The 24895-nt window shown below is 35.4% G+C and overlaps 1 protein-coding gene across 1 annotated transcript; it reads left to right on the top strand.

Annotated features, from left to right (window-relative positions):
• On the top strand, window positions 1-24895 carry LOC108971478 (zinc finger protein 423 homolog). The gene is made up of 5 exons (XM_018937573.1): window positions 1-91; window positions 13118-13644; window positions 21217-21359; window positions 21489-23828; window positions 23886-24895. Exons 1-5 carry the CDS (start codon window positions 1-3, stop codon window positions 24628-24630), a joined length of 3846 nt encoding a protein of 1281 aa, XP_018793118.1. The 3' UTR covers window positions 24631-24895.

Genomic DNA, 24895 nt, shown 5'->3' on the forward strand with positions numbered 1-24895 from the left:
ATGGCTGTAAAGATGCTCTATCGAGGGCCAAGTTCGAGGCTTGAAAATTTAATTGAAAAGATACAGGCTACAAAGGAAATTGGAACTTCGGGTAAGCTTTCAGAAAAAAACCAAAATTTTGTATGTAAATATATGTACATAAATGTTTGATTTAGATCTACTAAGATACAGTGAAAATCTGAATATGCCGCCACTAGGACAAGCGAGGATGTCTGATTCTCGAGAAGGCACAATTTTTGATATGTATTCTTTTCTTACGATTTCGCATGTATTTTTTAGTTAGGTAGTTAGCACATAGAGTGGTTGCGAATTTGTACTTTATGGATAGTTTTCTGTTTTTAGCCTGGAAAAATGTTAAGACTTTAAAGTTTACAAAATGTTTGAAAAATTAGCTTTATTGAAAATGATTTAAAAATGCATTTGTTTCATAAGAATTTAATGTATGTTAGCCAACATTTAATTATGTTAGAAAACAAAATTTAATGTTTGTCAACAAGTAACGTACATATTTTATGGAAATATAAAATATAACCAGAATAGAACCAAAAATTTAATAATTTCAGTATTGTTCAACTATTGATAAACTCGCTCTAAAATTGTATTTCAAGGTGAGGGAGAAATGAACACTTTCATAGATCTTCAGAACCCTCTAAAATTCTCTAAATTATTTTTAATCAAAACTAGAGTAGCATCTTTTCAGCATCTTTTTTTTAATTAAAAAAATATTGTTTACATTTGATGTTTTCATACTTAATCTAAAACTATGCCCTTCAAGGATAATTTTTTCCCTGTATCATTAATAAACATTCATATGTATTTCTAAATTTCATGATTAGAATGCCAAATACTTTTTATACTACATTTATAAGTAATGACTGCTTTTTGCCGCCTCTAAGCTTTGATACTTTAGATCCAATCATTTCAATTACATTTGCTCTTAATGAAATTTCAAATGTAATTGAATTGAAATGTTGATTGCTCCTCTGTCTCTCCAATTCCAAAAGTTTGTAATTAAAAAACAAAACAATATTGAATTAAAAGTTTTGCTTTTTGTACATAATTACGAGTATCTTTCGATCAGATATTTGATTTTAAATTTTAATACCCAATATCTGAAAAAGAGATGTTGATAAGTATAATAAGACAAGAAAAAATAATATTTTATTACATACTTTGCTTACATAGTTTAATGTTTTGTTGCGGTTAAATTAACATTTGAATTTTCTATCGAAAATAAACGTTTACTCTACCCACTATTGATTTATGATATGAAATTATTCATAAAATCTATGGAATATTTCTAAAATTATAATAAAATCATTACAATCCAAAAATTTTAAAAGGCAATCATCTAACATGACTTTGCTCTTGTTTTTGAAATAAACATGAGATGCAAGTCTAGTTTGCATCCCTGTTCAATATAGATCCCACTTTCTCATTCAACATACGTATGTTCTTTACTACTTTGGGTATATTCTGTGCTCAAAAAAAAAGGTGACATTGTATTTATTTTGAAAATTCTTTATTTATTCTTCCAAATCATTTTCATCCCCTTCAAAGTAATCCCCATTAGATGTAGTACATTATGCCAACGGATTTTCCAATCTTCGAAACACTGGTTGTAGTCACTTCCCGGGATGGCCTTCAGTTCCGTCTTCGCTGCGGCTTGAATATCTTATAAAAACGGTGTGCCCGGAGCGGTCTTTTAAGCGTGGTGAACAGCCAGAAGTCGCACGGCGCCAGATCAGGGGAATACGGTGGTTGCGGAAAGATATAGGTTAAGTTTTTGGCGAAATGATCATTTAATGCAAATTCTTTGCTCAACAAATTTCGACATCGCAAAAAACGAAAAACTCACTTTTAGCAGCTCACAAAACGACACGTATCTCAAATAGTAATGAATATTTTGACATGAAATTTGACATAAATGTGACTGACAGTACGACCAACCTAAAAAAAAATAGTTCTCCAAATCCTTACACGCGCGCAGTTTAAATTCAAATGTCACCTTATTTTTTTGAATACTAAAGGACCTGTTCACGCGTTCCCGCTGCTGATATATGCATAGATAATACTACTACTACCATATATATGATTTTTATTAGTTAGATTATAACTATTAGTTAATGAGATAGAGCATTTTTGTGAAGAAACGTATGTTAGTATACAATAAAATGGATCATAAAGCATTTCCCCTGTTAATAAAGCATTTCTTTTTGGGAGAAAACACTGTTGACACACCATTGAAAAAGAAATGCTAAGTTGGAAAGAGGCGAAATGAGCACCGAGGATGCCCACCTTAGAAAAAGAAATGCTGAGTCGGATAGAGGCGAAATGAGCACCGAGGATAATCGCCCTAAAGAAGTGAAAACTCCGTTCAAAGTGGGTGCCTCGCAATTTCATAATCTAACAAAACAACGATTTTCTGATTCTGATTAGTTTTTGAGTGCTCTTTAATCGTAATAAAAGCGAATTCTGCGTCGTTTTATGAAATATGGCTCAACATTGGAGTTCAAATCGATTGTCATTTTGATGGATTGCACATGATGAACCGGTTCTCAAGCGTGAAAAGACGAAAAAGTCAGCTGGCAATGTTATGACATCAGACTTTTGTGATGCAAGTCGTATAATATTCATCGACTGATTACTGAGCCAGTTATAATCCATTGTACCTCGTATTTGGTTGCAGTAATTTTCTACTATTACAAATACTTAGCAATTTTATTATTTCTGAGGAAGGATCAGTTTGAAAATGTACGAATATACTTCATCGTTTCCATTTAAATATAAGTACCTCGATTGTAGAACGGCGGCCTCCGACACACTATTTAAGGGGGGTGCGATAAGGCCATGCGGTAAGGCCATGCGCGGCGGGACGCGAGGAGAGTAATCACAGAACCGCCATTATTTTATAAATAATGTTTACAACACATATAATGATAGACTTACGTGATCTGCGTGAATGAAGTGTATTATGAGCAATTGTTTAAACTGTTTAGAAAATGGTACACTACTAAAAGTGACATCTTCCTTCCGAGCCACTCATTTTGGTTATAGCATTAGAAATAGTCGGTGAAATAAATAAAGCGTGTGAAAGTCTTTCTCTATAATTATGTCTATGTAAAATTTTTCTTTTGGATCAAATCTAGACATGGCGAATTGTTTTTGAACTTCTTCATTTGTAAACATATCAATTCTTCTTCGACCAAGGCTTGACCTCATTTTTGATCGCATTTGTTATTTTCAATTTATCAAACAATATATTTTGTTTTTCATGATCCTGGACTGAACTTGAGTTTTTAATTTTACGACAATGAATCAGGAGGTTGTTGAAATCAACTGCAACACCAACTTTACAGTTCTTATTGTAACAATAATAGTATTTAATATTTCTACTTGTATATTTATATTTATAGATTTGTTCTTCCTTGTCAATATACAAAAGTTTACTATTTTTTCTAAACCCTGCTATAATGGTGTACTCAAAAACTGTGTTCACATTTTCCATTTTGTTAAGAATTTCGCGAAATTGAAAACACGTGGACGGCAATAAAAATATGACATTAAATAATAACGTCATTGTCAAATGCACTTTTTATCAACACAGGGTGACTTCTAATAAAACAATACATTGCCAATTGCACTTCTTGTCAAAACAGGGTGAGGATTTCCCATTTTTGTTATCTTGTAAAAGGGTAACACTTTACTAATCTTTCATAAATTGCAAAATATAAAAAACCATGATGGCTTTATCTCAAATTCAAAAGCGAGATAAAACCATATCGTTTTTTCAAAATAATATAGCTTAATCTCCCATTCACATGTGAGTTAATGCCATCATGACCTTAACTCACATGGCCTTATCGCACCCCCCCACTATTTATAGGAACACTCCCTCGGCCTCGGCCGGCCAGTACCACCGCAAACGCTACTCCCCGTAATTATTAAATCTGATGTAAAAGGCCATATAGATCGATAAACGACTTTTTTTTACTATTACTGGATAATGATTTGAATTTTTGTCAAATTTTCGAATCTCGTATTTGGTGTGTGTATAATATTTTTTAAAACCTCCCTAGGCTTCAGCCTGCTTGCAAATCCGCCACTGGATAAGAAGATTATTTACATAATAATACAGTCAACCTTAAGTAAAGCAAAAAATCCATTGTGAATTTTGATATTTTTGTAACATGTTATTTGTTTTGTTTACCTATATATACCCAGTTGAAATCCGGTTGTCCATATGTCCGTTCGTCCATACGTCTGTGCAAGCTGTAACTTGAATAAAAATTCAGATATCGTAATGAAACTTAGTTCACGTAGGGAAGAAAATTTGCAGAAAGTTGGTTGTGTTTAACTGAACTGCTATTTTAATTCAAAATTGTGTTTAATTTTCTGTTTAAGCTTTAAATAAAGAAATAATATTAATATTTTCGAAAAGGCATATGAGAAGACTAATTAAAAATGAAAAAGTGAAACACTTTAATCAGTTACTATTTGGTAATTTTTTTGTGTTTTTATCATCGATGGAAATTTATGATTACATACGGATTCATATTTTTTTGAAGAATGTGTAAAAGTAGAAAGGTTCACCGAATCGAATGTGTTCACCAAACTCAAAAAGCGTTAGACTCGCCAAAGGCCCTTTCTTTAAGTCTCGTTGCTTGGAAAAAAAAACGAAAAGAGACTCAGCCACAAAATCAAAAGAAAACAATTCCTTTTTAAGTATAAATACTTATTTTCCTAACGAATTTCATACAAGTATTTTTATAAATAAAACAAAATCAATTTTTTCTATTCAACTATTGGCCTTGGTATTCTCCGTTAACTTTGGCTCCAAATCTTCGTCCCTATGGTAAGGGAAAGGGGTGATCTGTTACTTTTCGTAGGACATCACCGTGTTAATTTTCATCGGTCGGAGTAAACGATACAATCATGCTGCACCGTTTACTTTGCTCGCTTACCAATGTCTACCATATCCCGCTGGGGTATATCTCGTTTGAAGATATTTTTAGTATACTTTTCTCTGAAATTTCCCTTTCTGACTTGTTTAACTTAAAATATTTTACCCTGAATTTATAAAATTATTTTAAAATACCAACGCTAGCAAAGGTTGGCATAAATGAATAAGGAATGTTGCATTCCTTGAGTTTTTTAAAGAGGGCAGTAGCAAGTTTCAATTTTCTAGATATTTTTATTGTGTTTAATCATTTTAAAACATCGAATTTCACTTTCAGTGACACATTACAAAATTTAGCAAATTTAAATAAAAAATCAAAACTCGTTACAGTCCAACAATAACACAACAATTCCAAATTACATATTTCACTTTATTAACTCTGCCGTTTTGAATATATTAGTAAGTATCTATTCGAGATAAGTAAACCAAATATTAACACCACAGCTTGCCTAATTCTGAAAGTATCGCTAAATTAGTAAGATATTATAAAGCTAATATGAGAATTTGGAAACTTTTGTTTAACTTTATTTCCATTGGCAAAAATAAGTAAATGTATATATATTCTTGAACATACTATCCCAAAAATGGATGCAGTTAGTCCAGCAAATGTTTTAAGAGAAATATATTTTAAAGCACAACAAGTAAGAATGGCTGCAACCGAACATTTTATATTCTTGCAAATTGCAGGAATCAAAGTCAAATACCTTACGATGTCAATTGTCAACCAGATGATTGGTAATTTTACATATACACCCAACTCTTTTTTTACACGGTAGATACGTTCCTCAGAAAACCGTGTAAMAAAAGAGGCGTTTCCTATAGTAAAATGGGGGATACGTTCCATGTCATCTGGAAACCGTATAATATGAAATAAAGAAGTATATTTACTTCGAAAAACCGTGTTTAAAAATGTTGAAAACTATAAAATTTCAGATACGCATACAAATTGTATATTCATATTGCATTTTACTGAGCATTAAAACTTAAAATACATTATTCATACATGTGAAACATTGGTAGATTAAGCAAAACACAAAAGAAATTTGTCAATCCAAAATTAAGAAAAGAAAAATTAGAATAGAAATAAAAATATTTACATAGCTACATAATTATTCGTAGTTACTTGATAACAAGCGCAATTGTTTGCGACGAGCTGAACTAAAATCGGTATCATCATTGAAGAAACCTATTTCAGCAATGTAAATATCATGGAAATAAAATGTGTAGGTAAGAGTTATCGAATAAAGCGATTTCCCAATTACTACTATGTATGTTCATTTCGGAAATGGTATTGAACGGTTTTGGTTTGATTTAGACAACTTTGGTCATAAGGTGGCATATTCTAAGGGAATGGATTACTGCAAAATTTTGTTCCATTTGTGTATTATAAAGTGAAAGAATCAAATTGAATTTTATATTGTGTGTGTGGGAAGTGTAGTTGTAGTCCGAATTCGTCCAATTTAACCCTGTGGTATAGAAATGGGAGAATGCTACGTACTAAATTTAGTTGAAATCGCTCAATCGGGTCTAGGGAAAAACTGGGCGGTGCCACGCCAGTCGTGCAATTTTCATACTCAAGTTACAGCTTGCACGGACGGATGGACGGACGGATTATAATCGAGTTAACAACTGTCACTTTTTCAACTTTTTTTCTTTCTTACATCCGTTAGGTGAGTAAAAGTATAGTACTCTATAGCAACAGGTTGCAAGAGTATAAAACTTAAAATAATAAAATGTCAGACGTGCAAGGCTGTATAAAGTTACGCTTTACATAACTTCAGGAATGACTTTGAAACATTTTCTCAACTCTTGATAAACTGAGTCCAACATCACTTGAGTGTTGTTAGAATAGGAATTATTGTGTCTTTCTTCTTAATTTTCAATTTAGTTAAAACAATTTATATAATAATCGAGTTCTTGTGGATGTGCCAATAGTCTATGATGACATTTGACGTTCCCTTTGATTTTCATTTATGTTCGAATTATATCATGTACATACATACATATGAATATTGTAATGGTGTCGGTATTTAGCTCTCATGACAATATAGTTTGGTGTCTATGTTTTTGGGTTTATCATTTTTTTATGGAGTTAATTTTTGAAATAACTTGTTAGTGTCACAGGGTGTACAGGTACGTGACATAATAAAAGTTCATTATATACATAAGTAACGGGAATTCTTCGATTATAATAGTTATAAATCTATGCTTCGCAAATTAAAGTAAATTTTGAAACTTCAAAAAATTCAAATAGGAAAGCCAGCTGGACTCTAACATTCGTTGCCATCCAATTAATTGATTTCCGTTTGCTTAAACCAACAATTTACTTTCATCACTTAAATTTTAGAGAATTGCTAAATGTCAGTAATAATCTCTTCAGCCGTACGTATTATTTCATAAAAGCAGAAGCATGTACATATGATAAAATAATGATAAAGAAAAGTATTGATGAGATGCTACCGCCGAAAGCACATATCCTAACAGCTAATTTGTATTTCAAGTGTCGGCACAGGCAATAATTATCTTTAATATTAACTCACGCAACGAGCAGCCATAAGTAAGTACATATGTATCTACATATGTACATACGTAGACAATGTATGCTATGTATGTATGTGTGTGCTATATAATGTGTATCCATCATACTAAAGATTTTATAATACAGTGCTCTTATATTTATCTAACTGCTTGGGTTGTATGTTGTTGTGTATATATTATATATATATGTGGATTTATAATGTTTGATTGTCTTTTCTAGATTAATTTTTAAGGCTCAGATAGTCTGACATAAACTACCAATATTGAATGTATCTGTGATAAATATAGCGAAGCATATTATCAGGGTGCACAATATGTATGTATGTGTATTGTATATCTTTATATATAACGGTATTTTAATTAAATTAATTTCGTGATGTATCTCCCGCATGATTCGTTGAAATTAGATTTCCGGTGTTTTTAGCGCCTTTTAACAAAAGCTTAATAATTAATACAGCGTTAGTTAATGAGGATGTGAGTGACACCCACGTATATGCATGTAAGTATGAGTGTACATACTGGCAATTAATCGCGTGGGATGTTCGGTTATTAAATGCGGTTTTAAAGCAATTAGCTCGATTAAGCTATTAAAGTTCTCGAAATATTCCTAAGCCCATATGTCATCATTAAGACATTATATTTGAGCTTTACTTATTTCCACGCTTACAAATGTTGTATAGTCCTCTTGAACTATATAACAAAGTTAGTTAGTTCTTAAAAAACATAATTTTTTGACACATAAATATACTACAAAGTTAGCGCTATATAAGCTGTACTCGATTCCCAATCGTTAGAAACATTAGATCGGGACCAAAAAAAAAAAAAAAAACATTGTATAATCGCCTTGGCCTAGAGCGTCAACGCCATATGTCTTCTATAAAAACTCATTAAAATAAACACATTTTGTTTTCTGTTTTTCTGCTATGTAAAAACTTTTCTATGGCAAAACGTGTAAGCAAAACAATTGGTAGGATTGAAGAAAACGCTTATACCATTTTGATTACTTCCGATCTTTTGTTTTGAATTCAATTCGCTAACTTTGTTGCCATTTTTAATCCAATATTAAAAGTTTAGTTAATTTCGACGAAATCTTGAAGATCTTACCGTATATTAGGTTTATAGGAGTATTGACCTGATTTGATCTTTTTCGCCAATAATACTTGCAGTTAAACGACCACAGACTAATAAAATGCTTCCAAGGTTTCATCAAGGTTCCTCACATATAATTACTACACATACTGATTATAGCCAGCCGGGTGTTCGAAAATTATGACATTAGTAAGATAGGCTAGACAAAGTTCTCACCTAATGATATGCCTTTTTGGCAAAAAGATACTCTGTTTTGGGTAAAACACGCTCTGTTAATTTTATTGAGATAACTAACATATTGATTAATATTAGGGTGCTAAAAGATATATTGATTCAACCCATTTTAGACATACAGGTACATACATTCTATTATCAGGAAAGAATTTTCTCCTAATTACAATTATATATCTCACACATTGATCAATATTTTATGTAAAAAGTTAATTATAGGTACTGGGGTCTGTCAATTAGGTACCTAGGGGTTTTATGCGAATTGCACAATTTGAGGTGGCATATTTCAAAGGCAATATACGTTCAAAATCGTATCTCATTGTATTATTTTTTCTGGGTTTGTATAATGGGAAGTTAAAGAATCAAAAGAAATTTTAAATTGTGATATAGAAAGTACATATTTAGGTGTGGTTGTATTCTGAGTTCACCTATTTTCACAATGTAACATAAAAATGAAAGGTGAATGTAACGAACTGATTTTGGTTGAAATCGATAGTGGGGTCTTGAGATATGTGATTTCACCTATAAGTGGGCGGTGCCACGCCCATCCTCTAATTTGATCCTGGCTCCTTTAAAGTCCTCTCATACTATCTCGGTGATAAAATTTTATGTATATCCGTTATACGGGATGTGAGCAGGATTATAATTCAATTTCAACCATTTTCACACTATCAGTAGGAGTTCTTATAAAACTTATGATAGACGAATGTGGTTATTGTAGCTATAGTGGCTTGCGTTGGTACTGTTTTATACGTGGCGGGTCCCAAACCTAGCGCACAACCTAGTGGAGGGAATGTTTCGCCTCTTTCTTTAGCTCTCCAAGCGGATGTTAGGCTAACCAGAGGATACTTGGTCAAAGACCGGAAGTCGTGAGCGGCTTGAGCCATATGTAAAATAATAGTTTTTGGCCACCCAAGTGAATAGCGATCAGAGAACTTTCCTCACCGGATCGGAAAATACTAACCAGATCGATCATGTTGTGATAGACGGAAGGCACGTCCCCAGTGTTTTAGATGTGCGTGCGCTCCGAGGGAGGTCAATACATCGTCCCGGACCACTGCCTTGTTGCAGACAATATTCGCCCCCGCCTCTGTGCAGTAAAAAACGCACCTCAACAAACACAAGGAAGGTTCGACGTTAAGAAGCTGCATGATCTTCTATTTGGTATACACTAATGCTCTCTGAGATTCAGTATACGGAATTGTGAGATGGCATTTCAAACTTTTTGCGTATAGCTGCAACCGAAACCATTGGTTTTCGTAAAATGCAAAAGAACTGCTGGTACGACGATGAGTGCGGTGTCGCAGCTTAGAGAAAACAGACTGCCTACCTAGCAACGTTACGAACGACCACAACATGTGCGTTTCAGACAGAAAATGTAAGAGACCGAAATAAGTGAGTATGAAGAGCTTGAACAGCTGGCCGACACAGGTAATGCTCGAAAATTCTACAAAAGGATGCGGTGGCTAACAGAAGGTTTCAAGATCGGAGATATTATGAAGGGAACACTTTTCTATCCTGCTGAATGGGAGTGAAGTACAACACCAGGAGAAGGTGATCCGATTCCCCAGTCGATGACGAAGGAGCAGATGTTCCATTGCCCGACCATGAAGAAATTCGATTAGCAACAAAGTGGAGGGGGTCGATGAATTGCCGGCTGAGCTATTCAAACATGGCGGCGAAGAACTGATAAGGAGCATGCATCAGCTTCTTGTAAAATATGGTCGGACGAAAGCAATGGCCAAGAGTTGGGATTTAAGTGTGCTCTGCCTAATCCACCAAAAGAGAGACCCCACAATCTGCACAAACTACCGAGGGATAAGCCTCCTCAACATCGCGTATAAGTTTCTATCGAGCATATTGTGTGAAAGATTAAAGCCCACCGTCAACAAACTGGTTGGACCTTATCAATGGGGCTTTAGACATGGCAAATCAACATCCAACCAGATATTCACCATGCGCAAAATCTTGGAAAAAAACCGTGAAAGGAGAAACGACACATACCACATTTTCGTCGATTTCCAAACTGCTTTCTACAGCTCGGAAAGGTCCTGCTATATCTGAATTTGAAACCCCGCAAAATTATTACGGCTGTGTAAACTGAGCTTGAACAAAAATCAATCTTTTATAAGAGTGTAAGCTGCTGGCGTATGCCGATGATATTGATTCACGTCGGCCACGACGAATATCGCATTCTATTTAACGCAGAGCTGTGTGAGATACACGACGACATTGACATTGTTCATTGAATTATAAGAATTAAAAGTGCGAAGGACCCAGTGGAGAAGGACCTCGCTTCGCTTGGAATATCCAATTGGCGCCACGTAGCGAAAAGAAGAAGCGACTGCAGCGCTGTTGTTAGAAGCTACATTGGTTTAGGATATATGTACATTACACTTATTGGTGGACGGGGCTACGTCCACTTTTTCCGGTTGACTTATTATATGAGACTTATTATATGAGGTACCTTAATGAATCTCAATTAATGAGTTTGTGGCATGTTAATAGTAAGTAATATTGGTAAAAATAAATAAAATCGGGTCGATACCACCCCAAGTCTTACATTCGACATATGAATAGACGATTTTAGTTTTTCCAACAAACATTATGTCGAATATGTTGGTAGGTGTATGAGTTTTGCATATATATATATATATATATATATATATATATACATATATACCGGCTAGAGTTATGTTATGTTTGTTCATTAGTGTTTGTAATTTCATAATGGAAAGTCTTTCGCCTGAACAAGTTATATAAAGCATTTAACTGTATTATTAAAACTCACGTTCTATCACGTTCCTACGCTTCGATCAACTTATGGTCAACATAAACGGTCATGTCGGTCGCCACACCATCTTGAGACCCAGCATTTATTCCGCCATTCGCAGAAACTGTAACTGAGCTATGGCACGTTTTGACGCATTTTACGTTGGGGTCATAAATTGAAAGCGTACAAAATACAGCATGTTCAAGAACTGAAGCCGCGCGAACTTCCCAAGCGACATCGCTTTCAAGAAGGTTCGACGTTTTCGAGACAAATTTTGTTCAACGATAAGGCCCATATCTGACTCAATGCGTATTTTAACAAGCAAAATTGCTGCGAATGGGGCATAGAGCAACCTGAAGATATTCATGAGCTCCCACTTCCTCCTGAAAAAACAGCGGTTGAGTAGTTTGTGGGCCGGTGGGTTCATCGGTCCATATTTCTTCTATTTGATACCTGAAATTGATGCTCGTTATCTCGCCGATATTTGGTTTCAACAGGAACACACACTGTGAGTCTTTTTACTGTGGGGACATTTAGAGTATTAAGTCTATGCGGACAATCCCGCTTCGATTCAGGCCTTGGAGCAAAACATCACGCGTGTCATTCACCAGTCCGAATTTTTCGAACGAATCGAAAATTGGACTTTACTAATGAACCATCAGAGCCGTGGCCGCGGCCAACATTTGAAAACAATACTCTTCAAAAAATAAATGCCAAAGAATGTTCTTTCGAATGATAATAAACATTCCTCATTAAATTGAAGTTTCTGTGTTTTTTTCTTTAAAAACTTTGAAAACCTCGAAATGGATCACACTTTATATATTATATATTTATGTATTCACACATATATACATTCGCTAGGATTCCGATCCTCTGGTTAACGTTTTACACCTTAAGGTATTTCCCTAGCTTTAATTTGATTTAATAGTAAAAATTTTGGATTCATCCGAACATAGCCGTTTCTTACTTATTATTGATGTCGTTATCGTATGGCCACGTACAAAAATAATATAATTGAGTTTGAGAATACGATATAAGTAAACCCACCCGGTTTTGTCTAAAAATCTGTTGTAAATTCATGATTTGCGACTAAGGTATATCACTGTATAGAGGAGGAGGCGATGATCCGATTTCGCTCACAGGTAATACTAACATTCTCAATGTTCTAAAGTTCCAAGGAATAATGGCACCAAGTTTATCAAGATATATCAATTTTTACTCAAGGTATCGCTTCCATAGAAAAATAAACAGACAAACAATAGGCTTAAATTCCTCGCCTCGTCATCTTGATATGTATGTACATATTATATAATATTATATCTCGATTAATTTTGGGTGTTACAAGTAATAGGTAAATGAACTATTATATTATTTATATCATGTCATGTCCTGTTGTCGTATCCCGTCACCACCCGTTTTATTTATTAAGTGGAGTGTAATACGAACTGAATAATGTTAATATTCACAAAAAATATATACATTTTTGTAAATTTGATAACGAAATGTTTGATATTTTTTATTTGCAGATATATATTCAACGCAAACATCCTCAAACTATTCACCGTCTGTGTCGGATGGTACCTTAACACCAAATTCATTACAAAATCATGAACACATAACACCACATCTTGCTCATCTACAAACCATTCCATACTTTCCGCAGCAGCGTTCCGACGGGAGTGTTAATCAAAACGAAAATCAAGGTAAACGAGTTAATATTGACGGAAACGAAATGGAGGGTAATGAAGATGCCAAACCAACAGAAAACAGTTCTGCGAAGACGCTTAACACAACTAAACTTGAAGAAAGCAATGGTAATTCGAATATTCAACACAAACGACAAGTGCGCCTTCACCGGCAGCACCTTTACCACCATGGAGAGTATCACACTGCGAAGCTTGTTACAAAACTGAGAAAAATCGAAAGAGTCGAGACAAAGTTTGATAAGTTGACAGGAGATGGCATTAAGGGAAGCAACGTTGATGGGTCTTATCAATGTCAATTCTGTGAAAAATCATTTCCGCGGCTTGGTTATTTAAAAAAACACGAACAGGTGAGACTCAGTAAGAAAGGGGTGATAATACATTTCATAGCATAAGAGAAATTAAATCTTTTAATTTTTGTTCATTTGGATTTATTTATACTATATGTTTATATCCATTTAGTTATGTATAAGATGAGTGGAAGATTAGGAATAAATTTCTTATTAATTATGGCAATATGGTATGTTATTTCCTAAACCTGCTTAACGTATGCAATAAAAATATAAAAATATTTTGATTAAAGAAATGTATTTTTGGTAAATCCCGTACGACTGTTGCTAATTGTATTTGAATATTTGCTTCCATTGTGGATGTAAATTGGTAAACAAACAAAGTATCCTTAATTGATAAAAATTAATATTGAGAAATATTGACGATCCTGTATTTTACTCAAATATAAACTTTTTGGAAATATTTCAATGTATCGTATAGAAGCAATAATTTTTTTAAACAAATTTCTATGCAAATTTAAAAAACCATTAATGATAATAACAATTTCTATGATAAAAGATAATGACTATTCATGGTACTTTGGAGGATACTAAAACTTAATCTGTTCTTCTTCTTCTTTATTGGTGTAGACACCGCTTACTCGATTATAGCCGATTTAACAACAGCGCGCCAGTCGTTTCTTCTTTTCTCTACGTGGCACCAATTGAATATTCCAAGCGAAGCGAGGTCCTCCTCTACTTGGTCCTTCCAACGGAGTGGAGGTCTTCCTCTTCCTCTGCTTCCCCCGGCGGGTACAGCGTCGAATACTTTCAGAACTGGAGTATTTTCGACCATTCAGACAACATGACCTAGCCAGCTAAGCCGCTGTCTTTTAATTCACTGAACTATGTCAATGTTATCATATACATCATACAGCTCATCGTTCCATCGAATGCGATATTCGCCGTGGCCAACGCGCAAAGGACCATAAATCTTTTGCAGAACTTTTCTCTCGAAAACTCGCAACGTCGACTTATCAGTTGTTGTCATCGTCCAAGCCTCTGCACCATATAGCAGGACGGGAATTATGAATGACTTATAGTTTTTGTTCGTTGAGAGAGGACTTTGCTTCTCAATTGCCTACTCAGTCCGAAGTAGCACTGTTGGCAAGAGTTAACCTGTATTGGATTTCCAGGCTGACATTGTTTGTGGTGGTTCCCAGATAGACGAAATTATCTACGACTTCAAAGTTATGACTGTAATCAGTGACATGAGGGCCAAGTCGTGAGTGCGACGATCGTTTGTTTGATGACAGGAGATATTTCGTCTTGCGCTCATTCACTGCCAGACCAATGTGCTTTGCTTCCTTGTCCAGTCTGGAGAAAGCAGAACTAACGGCGCATCGCAGCATACGCCAGCAAGTTCTGCAGCTCGAATTATTTCTCCAGCAGCAGATTGAACCAACCAGCCATATTTTACAAAGAAGCTGATGCATGCTCCTTATAAGTTCTTCGCCGCCGTGATTGAATAGCTCGGCCGGTAATCCATCGGCCCCCGCCGCTTTGTTGCTCTTCAGTCGGATAATTGCTATTCGAAGTCATGTGCAGAAGGTCACGCAAGTGAGGAAGATCAGAGGATCTCCATTCACTTGAGAGTGGCCAGAAACGATTATTTTACATATGACTTAAGCAGCTCACGACTTCACTCCACTCACGGGACAAGGACAGAGACAAGAAGGTCCTTGTGGTATTTACTACAGTGGCCATATAAAGAAGCGCAATTTTGGTGTGGGATTCGTCGTGGGAAGGAGTCTCCGTCGCCGAGTACTATCATTCACTCCGATGAATGAACGTCTAGCCACAATCCGCATCAAAGCGAGGTTCTTCAATAGAGCTGCCCCCGCCACGATGTCAAAATCGTGCTTGGCGACTTTAACACCATGGTAGGCGAAGAAGGTATCTTTGGCGCTACGGTCGGTAAATTCAGCCTCCACGACGAAACGTTACCAAATGGGTGGAGGCTGATCGACTTCGCCGGCGCCCGAAATATGGTTATCTGTGGTACTAGATTCCAGCACAAGAATATACATCAATCTACCTGGATGTCTCCGGATTGACACGTCGCTAGTGTTCTAGACGTGCGTAAGCTTCGAGGTCCTAACATCGACTTGGTCCTTCCACAAGGAAGGTTCGACGTCGAGAAGCTGCAATCACAACAGACAGCCGAACGATTTGCTACTGAGAGCACTCGTCAACAACTCGGTATAAGGGAACTGTGGGACGGCATTTCAAACTCCTAACGTACAGCTGCAACCGAAACCATTGGTTTTCGAAAAATGCGACAGAACAGCTGGAGCGTCGAGGAGTGCCGTGTCGCAAAGGAGAGGAAACCGACTGCCTACCTCGCAACGTTGCGATCGAGCACAACCCGTGCGGGATGGGGTATCTATCCCGAGAGTTGAAGAGGAAAGGGAGATGCATTTGTAGAAATAAAGAGAAAGAAGATTTCAAGACCGGTGCATTCTCTTGTAGAACCCCCAAAGGAGATACACTTCTCCAATGAATGATTGGCAGTGAACACAAAACGCCAGGAAAAGGTGAACCCGATTCCCCAATCGATGACAATGGAGCAGACGTTCCATTGCACGACCATGAACCAGTTCGAATAGCAATTACTCGTCTGAAGAACAACAAAGCGGCGGGGGCCGATGGATAGTCGGCTGAGCTATTCAAACACGGCGGCGAAGAACTTATAAGGAGCATGCATCAGCTTCTTTGTAAAATATGGTCGAACGAAAACATGTCCAACGATTGGAATTCAAATGTGCTATGCCCAATCCATAAAAAGGGAGATCCAACAATCTGCGCTGACCTCTTCGTCGATTATAGCACGAAAAGGAGCTGCTTTTATGTCGCGATGTCTGACAAAATACAATAAAGATTTTTTCGACTACCCAGTATTCGACCTGATCGAATTTGGTCGATTTAACTTATTTGGTTTATGAGATATGTATATTAAACACATTAAGGGGAGGGGTCACGACTACTTTTTGTACTAAATAAGAGTTTTATGTCATACTGTGAAGCTTAATTACGACACTGGCACTTTGTGGGCGTGGTAGTCTTCAAATTACGCCCATGAGTCTCATTTAGGTGCCAAGGCACACATATACGAAGTTTGAAACATTACTAAAGTTAGCAAATAATCGGATAGACATTTACTCGGAATTAAACTTATCCCGTCATCCTGATCATATTTATATATAAAAAGTACGTGCAACGTTGTTTTTCCGTAAAGGAATCCTAAGCTACTGAACCAATTTTAGTAAAATTTAGCACACTGTGTCCAGTTCGAACCAACTTAGAAGATAGGATAGTTAAAACCATTCATAAATAAAGAATACAGTGAAAGCTTTTTTAAATGAACGTGCTATTAACCATACGCATTGTTCATGTTTATTAAGTACAGTAGAATCCCGATTATCCAAATCAAATAAAACCAGGGCTATTCCTAATAATCGAAAATCCGGATAATCGATTTCAAAGCAAATCAAACAATTTTTAAATTACATTACAATTAATAAAAACCGAGCTCTAACAATAAATAATGTAGTACATAATGCCTATGTAATTTAAAATTTTGGTTGGAAATAACTTGTTATTGGTCTTTTACGTAAAGAATCGCATCGTTTCATTGCGGCCAAGTCCCTGATGCGTTTCAGTTGTAGCAACTGTATGGGATCCGATACATCCTGTCTTTCAAACCATTTAAAAGCAATATCAAGAGCTTCAAAAGCTTCTGCGTGAGATGGTACTTAACATACATCCCCAGTTTCAGTCTCTTTTTCATCTTCTCTCTCGTTATTGTTCAAATCCTCAATGATTTCTTTATCATTTAATATTTGGAATCCAGGGTCTTCATTATTTCCATTCCTTAATATTTTCTACATCGCACCCTTCACCAATGCTAAGAATTTCCATTGCTTCTGTTATTTCTTTAAAATCGTCATGCGGTTAAATCGAGGAATTAGATAGAGTTAATTTTAATAATTTATTCCAAGCCCTTTTTAATGTTTGCAATTCCACAGAGTTCCACGCTTCTACCAGCATATAACAACAATCTTTTAAATTTGTTTCCTTAAAAAAATTTAACGTCGTTTCTATTTCACTGTCCTCTATTGTCAAAAGACGACGCAATGGTTGCTTTCTGTATAAGCGTTTTAAAGTTTCAATGATACTTTGGTCCATTGGTTGCAATATCGATGTTACGTTAGGGGGTAAAAACTTAACTGTGAACTTCCCATTTTCTCGATTTAGTATTTCAGCGGAAGGTTGCGTTGGCGCATTATCTAACAACAACAATACTCCGCAATCTTTCCCCACGTCCTTTTGAAATTTCTTCACTTCAGGAATAAACGTATTTTCATACCAAGTAAGAAAAATATCTGTGTTCATCCATGCTATTTTTTGGTTAGCGTAAGTTAAGGGGATTTTAACATTTTTGAAACAGCCCGGATTTTTTGATTTACCAATAAGTAGCAGTGGCAATCGATGTGTTCCATTAGCGTCTGTGCACACCATAACTGTAACTCTKTCCTTACTATTTTCACGACGTGATGCTAACGATCTGCTTGGTAGAGCCTTCCAATTAAGACCTGTTTCATCTGCATTGTATACAAAATCTAAATCGTATTCTTTTTCATCTAGAAATTCTTTTAACTCGTCTACAAAAGAGTCGGCTGATGCAACGTTAGCAGAAAGTTTCTCTCCTTGAATCTCCAGTTCTTGAATGCCGTGTCTAGATTTGAATTTTGCTAACCCTCCACAGCTCGCTTTGAAAGAATTATTACCACCAAGTTTTTGATTAAAAGCCAATGCTTTTTCACATAGCTGAGGTCCTGATATGGGCTGACCGAATGCTCTCTTTTGTAAAAACCAAGTAATAACTGCATTCTCCAGAATTTCATTAATTTTGAGTACAATCCTTTCCTATTCTTATACCTACAAAAACGTTTCCGCCTTTTTACATAAATAACAACGCGTGGCCAGATTCCTTAGTTTATATATATATATTTGAATTTATGCCTATCTCAATTAGTTTTCGCTATTATAAATAACCGTTAGGTGAACAAAACTCCCGTGCAACATGTTGCGAGAGTATAAAAACAATATCAAAATAATTAGTTCAGGTCAGAAATTTTGTATAGTAAGTAAGCAAGAAAATCGAACGCATTTATTATATATAGCATTATAGTAATTATAATGCATTATCCATGAAGTCCCACCCAACCCACATGTAGTACACAGACGTGCTACTATCTGGAAAGGATTCTCTCTGAATTTCAGTTATGTGTCTAACACATTGACCAATATTTTCGGTAAAAAGTCAACTACAAGTATAGGCAGTTCAGTACCTAGGGGCTTGAACAGTTATAGTTGGATTTGGACAATTTTTGGTTATAAAGTGGTTAACTGTAAAATCATTATTCCTTCAAAGTTTTATCCTGTTATAATAATTGCTTTTCATTTGTACACTCGAATGGAAAGAATCAGATGGAATTTAAAACTGTATTCTAAGGAAAGTAGGCGTTGCTGTATTCCGATTGTAACATTAAAGTGTCAGAGGACTGCCACATACCATATTTGTTAGAAATCGGTCTAGCGGGTCCTGAGATATGTGATTTTACCTAAAAATCGACAGACCACGCCCATTTTACGATATTGACACCGGCTTGTTCAAAATCCTCTCATAGCACCTCGGGGGTTAAATTAAATGCCTCTAGCGCATTTAGGCTTAAGTGAGAAGTTGACTTTATTATCCGATTTCATCGATTTCCATCAAGGTCTCATAATTTTTAAAGCTTGCACGCATGGACGGACGGTCGAACATACAGACAGTCTCGCGAATTTCTACTCGTCTTGTTATCTTCATCTTTTATATATATAATATGTATACTAATATAATATATATATATAATAATATACTAGTATATAACCCTATATGCATCTCGATTCCAAGCAAACATACTATTATTAAGCGATCATCTCAGCTTCTGTATAAACTCGTTTCGATGTTACCAACAGCATTGTCAATGGTATAAAATAGAAATTGGGTTCAACCGCAAAAACACACACAGTTATCCTGAAACGACAGCAATAAAGTGTGCGAGATTCTTATCATTTGTAAATTTTTGCACTGTCAAGTTTTGATATACTTCATCAGTTACTTGTTTGTCTTGACTAGCCGACAGCACCTCCGTTGCTACTACCATTTGTCTTACGATATTTTTTGTATTTATGTTCATGGCTTGATGATTTGGTGAGCAGTTTAAAAAACCATAACCAACACGATAACTTGTTCATATGGTGCAATATGCGTTATGAATCTGCATACAAATTGGCTCATTTTACGAGTTCGTAAGGCGTTCTCAGTGTCAGCGTCAACGTCGGCTGGTACCATCACTGTTCAAAGCAAAAATGCCGCTAAAACGGCTGAAACTATGATTCACCATGTACATACGAAATTTTCATAAGTATGTATGTGTTTCTGTGGTGTATTTAAACTTAGTTTCGTTTAGTTTTAGATGCATACTAAAGTATTAGTATAAAGCATACATTAAAATTTCATTTTTATCTGTCAGAATTACCAATTTTCTACCATTTGGCTCACAAAATAAATATTACAACTTTTACTAAATACATGCTTAGATGTGTTACAAAATTTTGTGCTTGAGTAATACAAATGGACGTACGTGAAAAAGCGGCAGATTTTATTATTTTTAAAGTAATACCCGACCAACTTTCTTATTTAAATGATAAAATAAAGAAAAACATTAATTTCATTTATAGTATAAATAAAATTAAAAAAATGGATAACATGATTTTTTCATCTAATGTCAGTCCCTTATATTTCGAGCTCATTTTCTAAAGCACACTAACTTTCAAATTACTTAGTCTAAGCCCTGAATGAGTTTTGTTTTTAATTTTTAATATTTTTGATAAATAGCATGTCACTAACTTAATTCTAAATAAAAAATTTAAATCGCAAAAAGTATCGCTATAAAGTGTTGACAATATGCGCAACACTTTAAAACTTTGAATCGTTTATTGTGCGTGGCCACAGGTGTAACACAAAGATCGCCCATATATCATGATACCGTTAATTTTTTTTTTAATTCTGTAAATTTCTTTGATAAAAACTTTGGGTATCTCTTTTTAAGCTCAGTAATTATTTCCTATAACGAAAATATCTCCTTGTCTTATTTATATTTCATTAGCCTATAAATATTTATAATTACTTTTTATAATATTGGCATATTTTACTTATCCAGATACGCCTTTGTTCAATTCGAATTCAGAATGGGAAATTCCCACCGGTTTTGATGACTACAAGTTATAATATGATGCAAATTGTAAATAATAGTACAGTTTCAATTGTCTACATGTATACATGTAGTGTAGTCTATGTGTATACATATGTGTATGTATATGACTATATTTTAAAACTTACATTGCAGGTAAAAAGTAATGAAGTACAAATATTTTTTCAAATATCGTTGTTAATTAGTTACACGCTACTATATATAATTTGCTAACATATATTTTAGCAATGCATAGTTAAACAAATGTTTTATTGGATATATATTTTTTTAGAGTCATGCCGAACATCTACCTTTCAAATGTGAATATTGCGCTAGACTTTTCAAACATAAAAGGTCTAGAGATCGGCACACCAAGCTGCATACTGGGGATCGACGATACCGTTGTCCACACTGCGAGGCAGCTTTCTCTCGAAGGTAATAAAGATGTAGTGAAGAATTTTCGTAGTTGAAATGGTCTAGCTTTCAACCTATGAAATTTTAACTTTATTTATATAAATGTTGAACTGCCGATAAGATTCTAATTATTAAAACTTTTAATTTTAGTGATCATCTAAAAATTCATATGAAAACCCACGATAATCAGAAACCATTCCAATGCACGGTATGCAATCGTGGCTATAATACAGCTGCAGCATTAACTTCGCATATGCAAAACCACAAGAAACAAGCAGCCATTTTATCGGCAGGGAGAAACCCTCAAGCTCTTAATTACAGTCCTCGATCAAGTGGATCGGTATCAAGTGGTGGAAGTTTACCAAAAAGGAGCTATGGCGCATCATTAATTACTGGCATTAGTAAAACCAATCGAATGGACCATCCGAAACGACCCAGCACAGTTAATCTGCTGACGTGTAATTATTGCTCCAAGTCCAAGTTTATTTCTATTGAGCAGTTCAATGAACATATTAGCTCGAATCATAGCAATGATTTATTTTCCGTAAAGAAACCGGCTCCACAGCTTGCTATAAGTAACGCTATTTCGGAAATAAACCCGTTCCAGCTGAGTTGTGAATATTGCACTAGAGAGTTTGGAAACCTTCCAGCTTTATTTCAACATATACGCCTCGCACATGTTGATCGATTGGCCAGTCCCAATTCATATTTTGAACATTTCAATCGTTTGGCTGCATGTGGTACTTTTAGTCCTCGTTTGGTAAGTGACAAAACAGTTGAAAGGGAAGGCATCACGGTAAATGAGAGTAATATAAAGCTAGAGCCACTTTTACCTTCAGCAAACGTCCATGCTGAAAAACAAGAGGATGAGCCCACTGATCTTAGTCAAAATAATCGACGTTCTTCAACTGCGCTCCAAATGCCAGAAGAGTCTCTCCAGCCAGATATGTTTTTTTGCAATCAATGTAATGCTGGATTACCAGATTTTGATACATTTCGAAACCACTTAAAAACTCATATAACGCAAGACGTAAACCTTATATGTCATCATTGTGGTTTGGCTTTACAAGAACAATCAGAACACGAACGGCATGTGATTTCACATTATTTAATAACAAGTTCTGAATATATTTGTGCGGGCAACAAGTGTGACAAATCTCATTCAAAACCGGAGGAACTTCAAGATCATATGTTTGAGCAGCACGCAATCCCTATGTTCAAGTGTTCTGTGTGCTCCGAACTATTTGAGTCAAAAATGGCAATTCAGATGCATTTTGCTTGTACACATTCCATTGAAACTAAAATATTCCGTTGCTCAGCCTGTATGGAAATATTTCGATCTGAAAATGAGTTTAGTACGCACGTCAAATCACATCATCCTGGTCTTAATAGACCGACACCTAATTCCCTTCAATGCATGTTTTGCCGCACTATTTGTTCAAATGAATTAGAGATGCATTTTCACTTAGCTGCACATGCTCGTCAATTCCAGTGCCCTTCATGTCCGGAAACATTTCATGTCGAATTTCTTTTAGATCGACATATGCAAAATCATCATACAGACAATAATCGAGAAGCATTGTCTTCGAACGGAACATACGAAGAAGTATCAACATCTTCAAATATGCCGAGTCAAATGAACTCTCCTTATATGAATTCCTTAATAAACAAAGCGCCACTAATGAATATTTCTTCACAAAATAACAATACAAGCATTCTTGACTACAATATTGCTTTTGCGGCACATCTTAATAAAAGAATTTTCCCTGGTCCCCATGAGGCTGCGACAACATTGACCAATGGCAAGTTTTATAATGCTTTGCAAGTGGATACAGACACCGTGAAACATCCCGATCTCATGTATGGGCTCAGTGGACGGTATTTTGACACAAGCCGGACATTGATAGAGATGTATGCACATCGTAGAATGGAGAAACCAAAAACTGTGGAAAACTATTATAACAGAACAAAACAACAACATTTAAAATCTCAAACAGATTCAAACCGAATACGATCACCCGTAGAGTCAATAATTCCAACTCCCATTTCTTCGAACTCTTCAAAGGGGTATAGCTGTGATATTTGCGAACGTAATGATTTCCGATCAGAAGGAGAAGTTAATTCGCATCGTAAAATCGTTCATAACATAAAAACAGGTGTTAGTCTGCGCTGCGCTTATTGTTCAGGAAATTTTAAGTCACGCACTGAGTTGGAACATCACATGAGAACTTGTCATAATTCTACCGGTAAACACAAATGTCTCATTTGCGATGAAATTTTCCCCTCGCCAGCTATATTGGCGGAACACAAATTGCAACATTCCAAGGTTGGTCAATCCGGAAAATGTTCTCACTGCAGCAAACCATTGGACGATGTTGCAGCATTTAAAGCACATCTTAGTGAGCACAACATTGAGAGTCAGCTTCCCATGCAATGTATCTGCTGCCGACAATCGCTTCACTCTGATTTTGAAATCAGTTTGCATGCTCAGTAATGAAACAGATAAATAATTTTGAAATATAAATTGTAATAATATTTTATTTTTAGGTTCCATACTAAATCTTCGAACGTCCCAGAAAGTGTATGTGCTCTTTGCTTAGAGTCTATTCCCAACCCGATTAACGGAGAAGCAAAAGTTTGTGACAAATGCTGCCGAAAACACAAACTTGGCTCTCATTTTCAGGGCCAAAGATTACGTAATGTTCCTTATGAACCTATTTCCGAAGCTTGCCAAAGCACAATGAAGGTTGAAAGTCGTTGTAATATCTGCAAATTGATTCTACCATGCACCCAAAAACTCCAAGAACATTTAGTCGAACACACATTTGCTGGTTGTGAAGAGCGAGGCTTTAATTGCTATATATGCTCTGCTGTGTTTACTGCTCCAAGTGGTTTGCTATCCCACATGCATGAGCATGGATTGCAGAGCAGGCCCTACGACTGTAATCTATGTAGCGAAAAGTTTTTTTTCCGAACGGAACTTGAGCATCATTTACTGAGCCATGAGAAGCGGCAACTGCTTGAATCTAAAAATAAAGAAAAATGTGAGAACAAATTTTCGTTTCTTAAAGAAGTCGATAACTCTGCGTCCCATCTGACTGAAGTTAAAAGGGAAATATTCCCGGTTAATGATAAAATCATAGCAGGCGAAGAGGATGAGTATATCGAAATAGAAAAAGTTACTGATGTCCATCAGACATATAATAATGCAAAGCAAACTTTTGTCACACATAAAGAAGGCTTACCAATGGAAGAATTAAACCAAAATTGTGCCGAAGAAAACCGTATTTAATTATTTATAGTTGTCTACTTTGATGCCTCTTAGAAAATATATAATATAATTATACATACATATGTGAATATACACAATACTATTATTGTATGTCAACCACGTTAAATTATTCACATAAATTTGCAATTGATTGCTTCTTTTACGGTTCAGCGTTTTAGCACTTTTACAGTTATAAATTAGAACCTATTGTTTTTGGTTCTTGTGATTTTATTATAAATTCCCAACACAAAACGCAAGATAATTTTCCACTAATCTCTAAAATAAG

Source organism: Bactrocera latifrons, unplaced genomic scaffold (genome assembly GCF_001853355.1).
Source record: "Bactrocera latifrons isolate USDA-ARS-PBARC rearing strain unplaced genomic scaffold, ASM185335v1 scaffold_345, whole genome shotgun sequence".
Lineage (NCBI taxonomy): Eukaryota > Metazoa > Arthropoda > Insecta > Diptera > Tephritidae > Bactrocera > Bactrocera latifrons.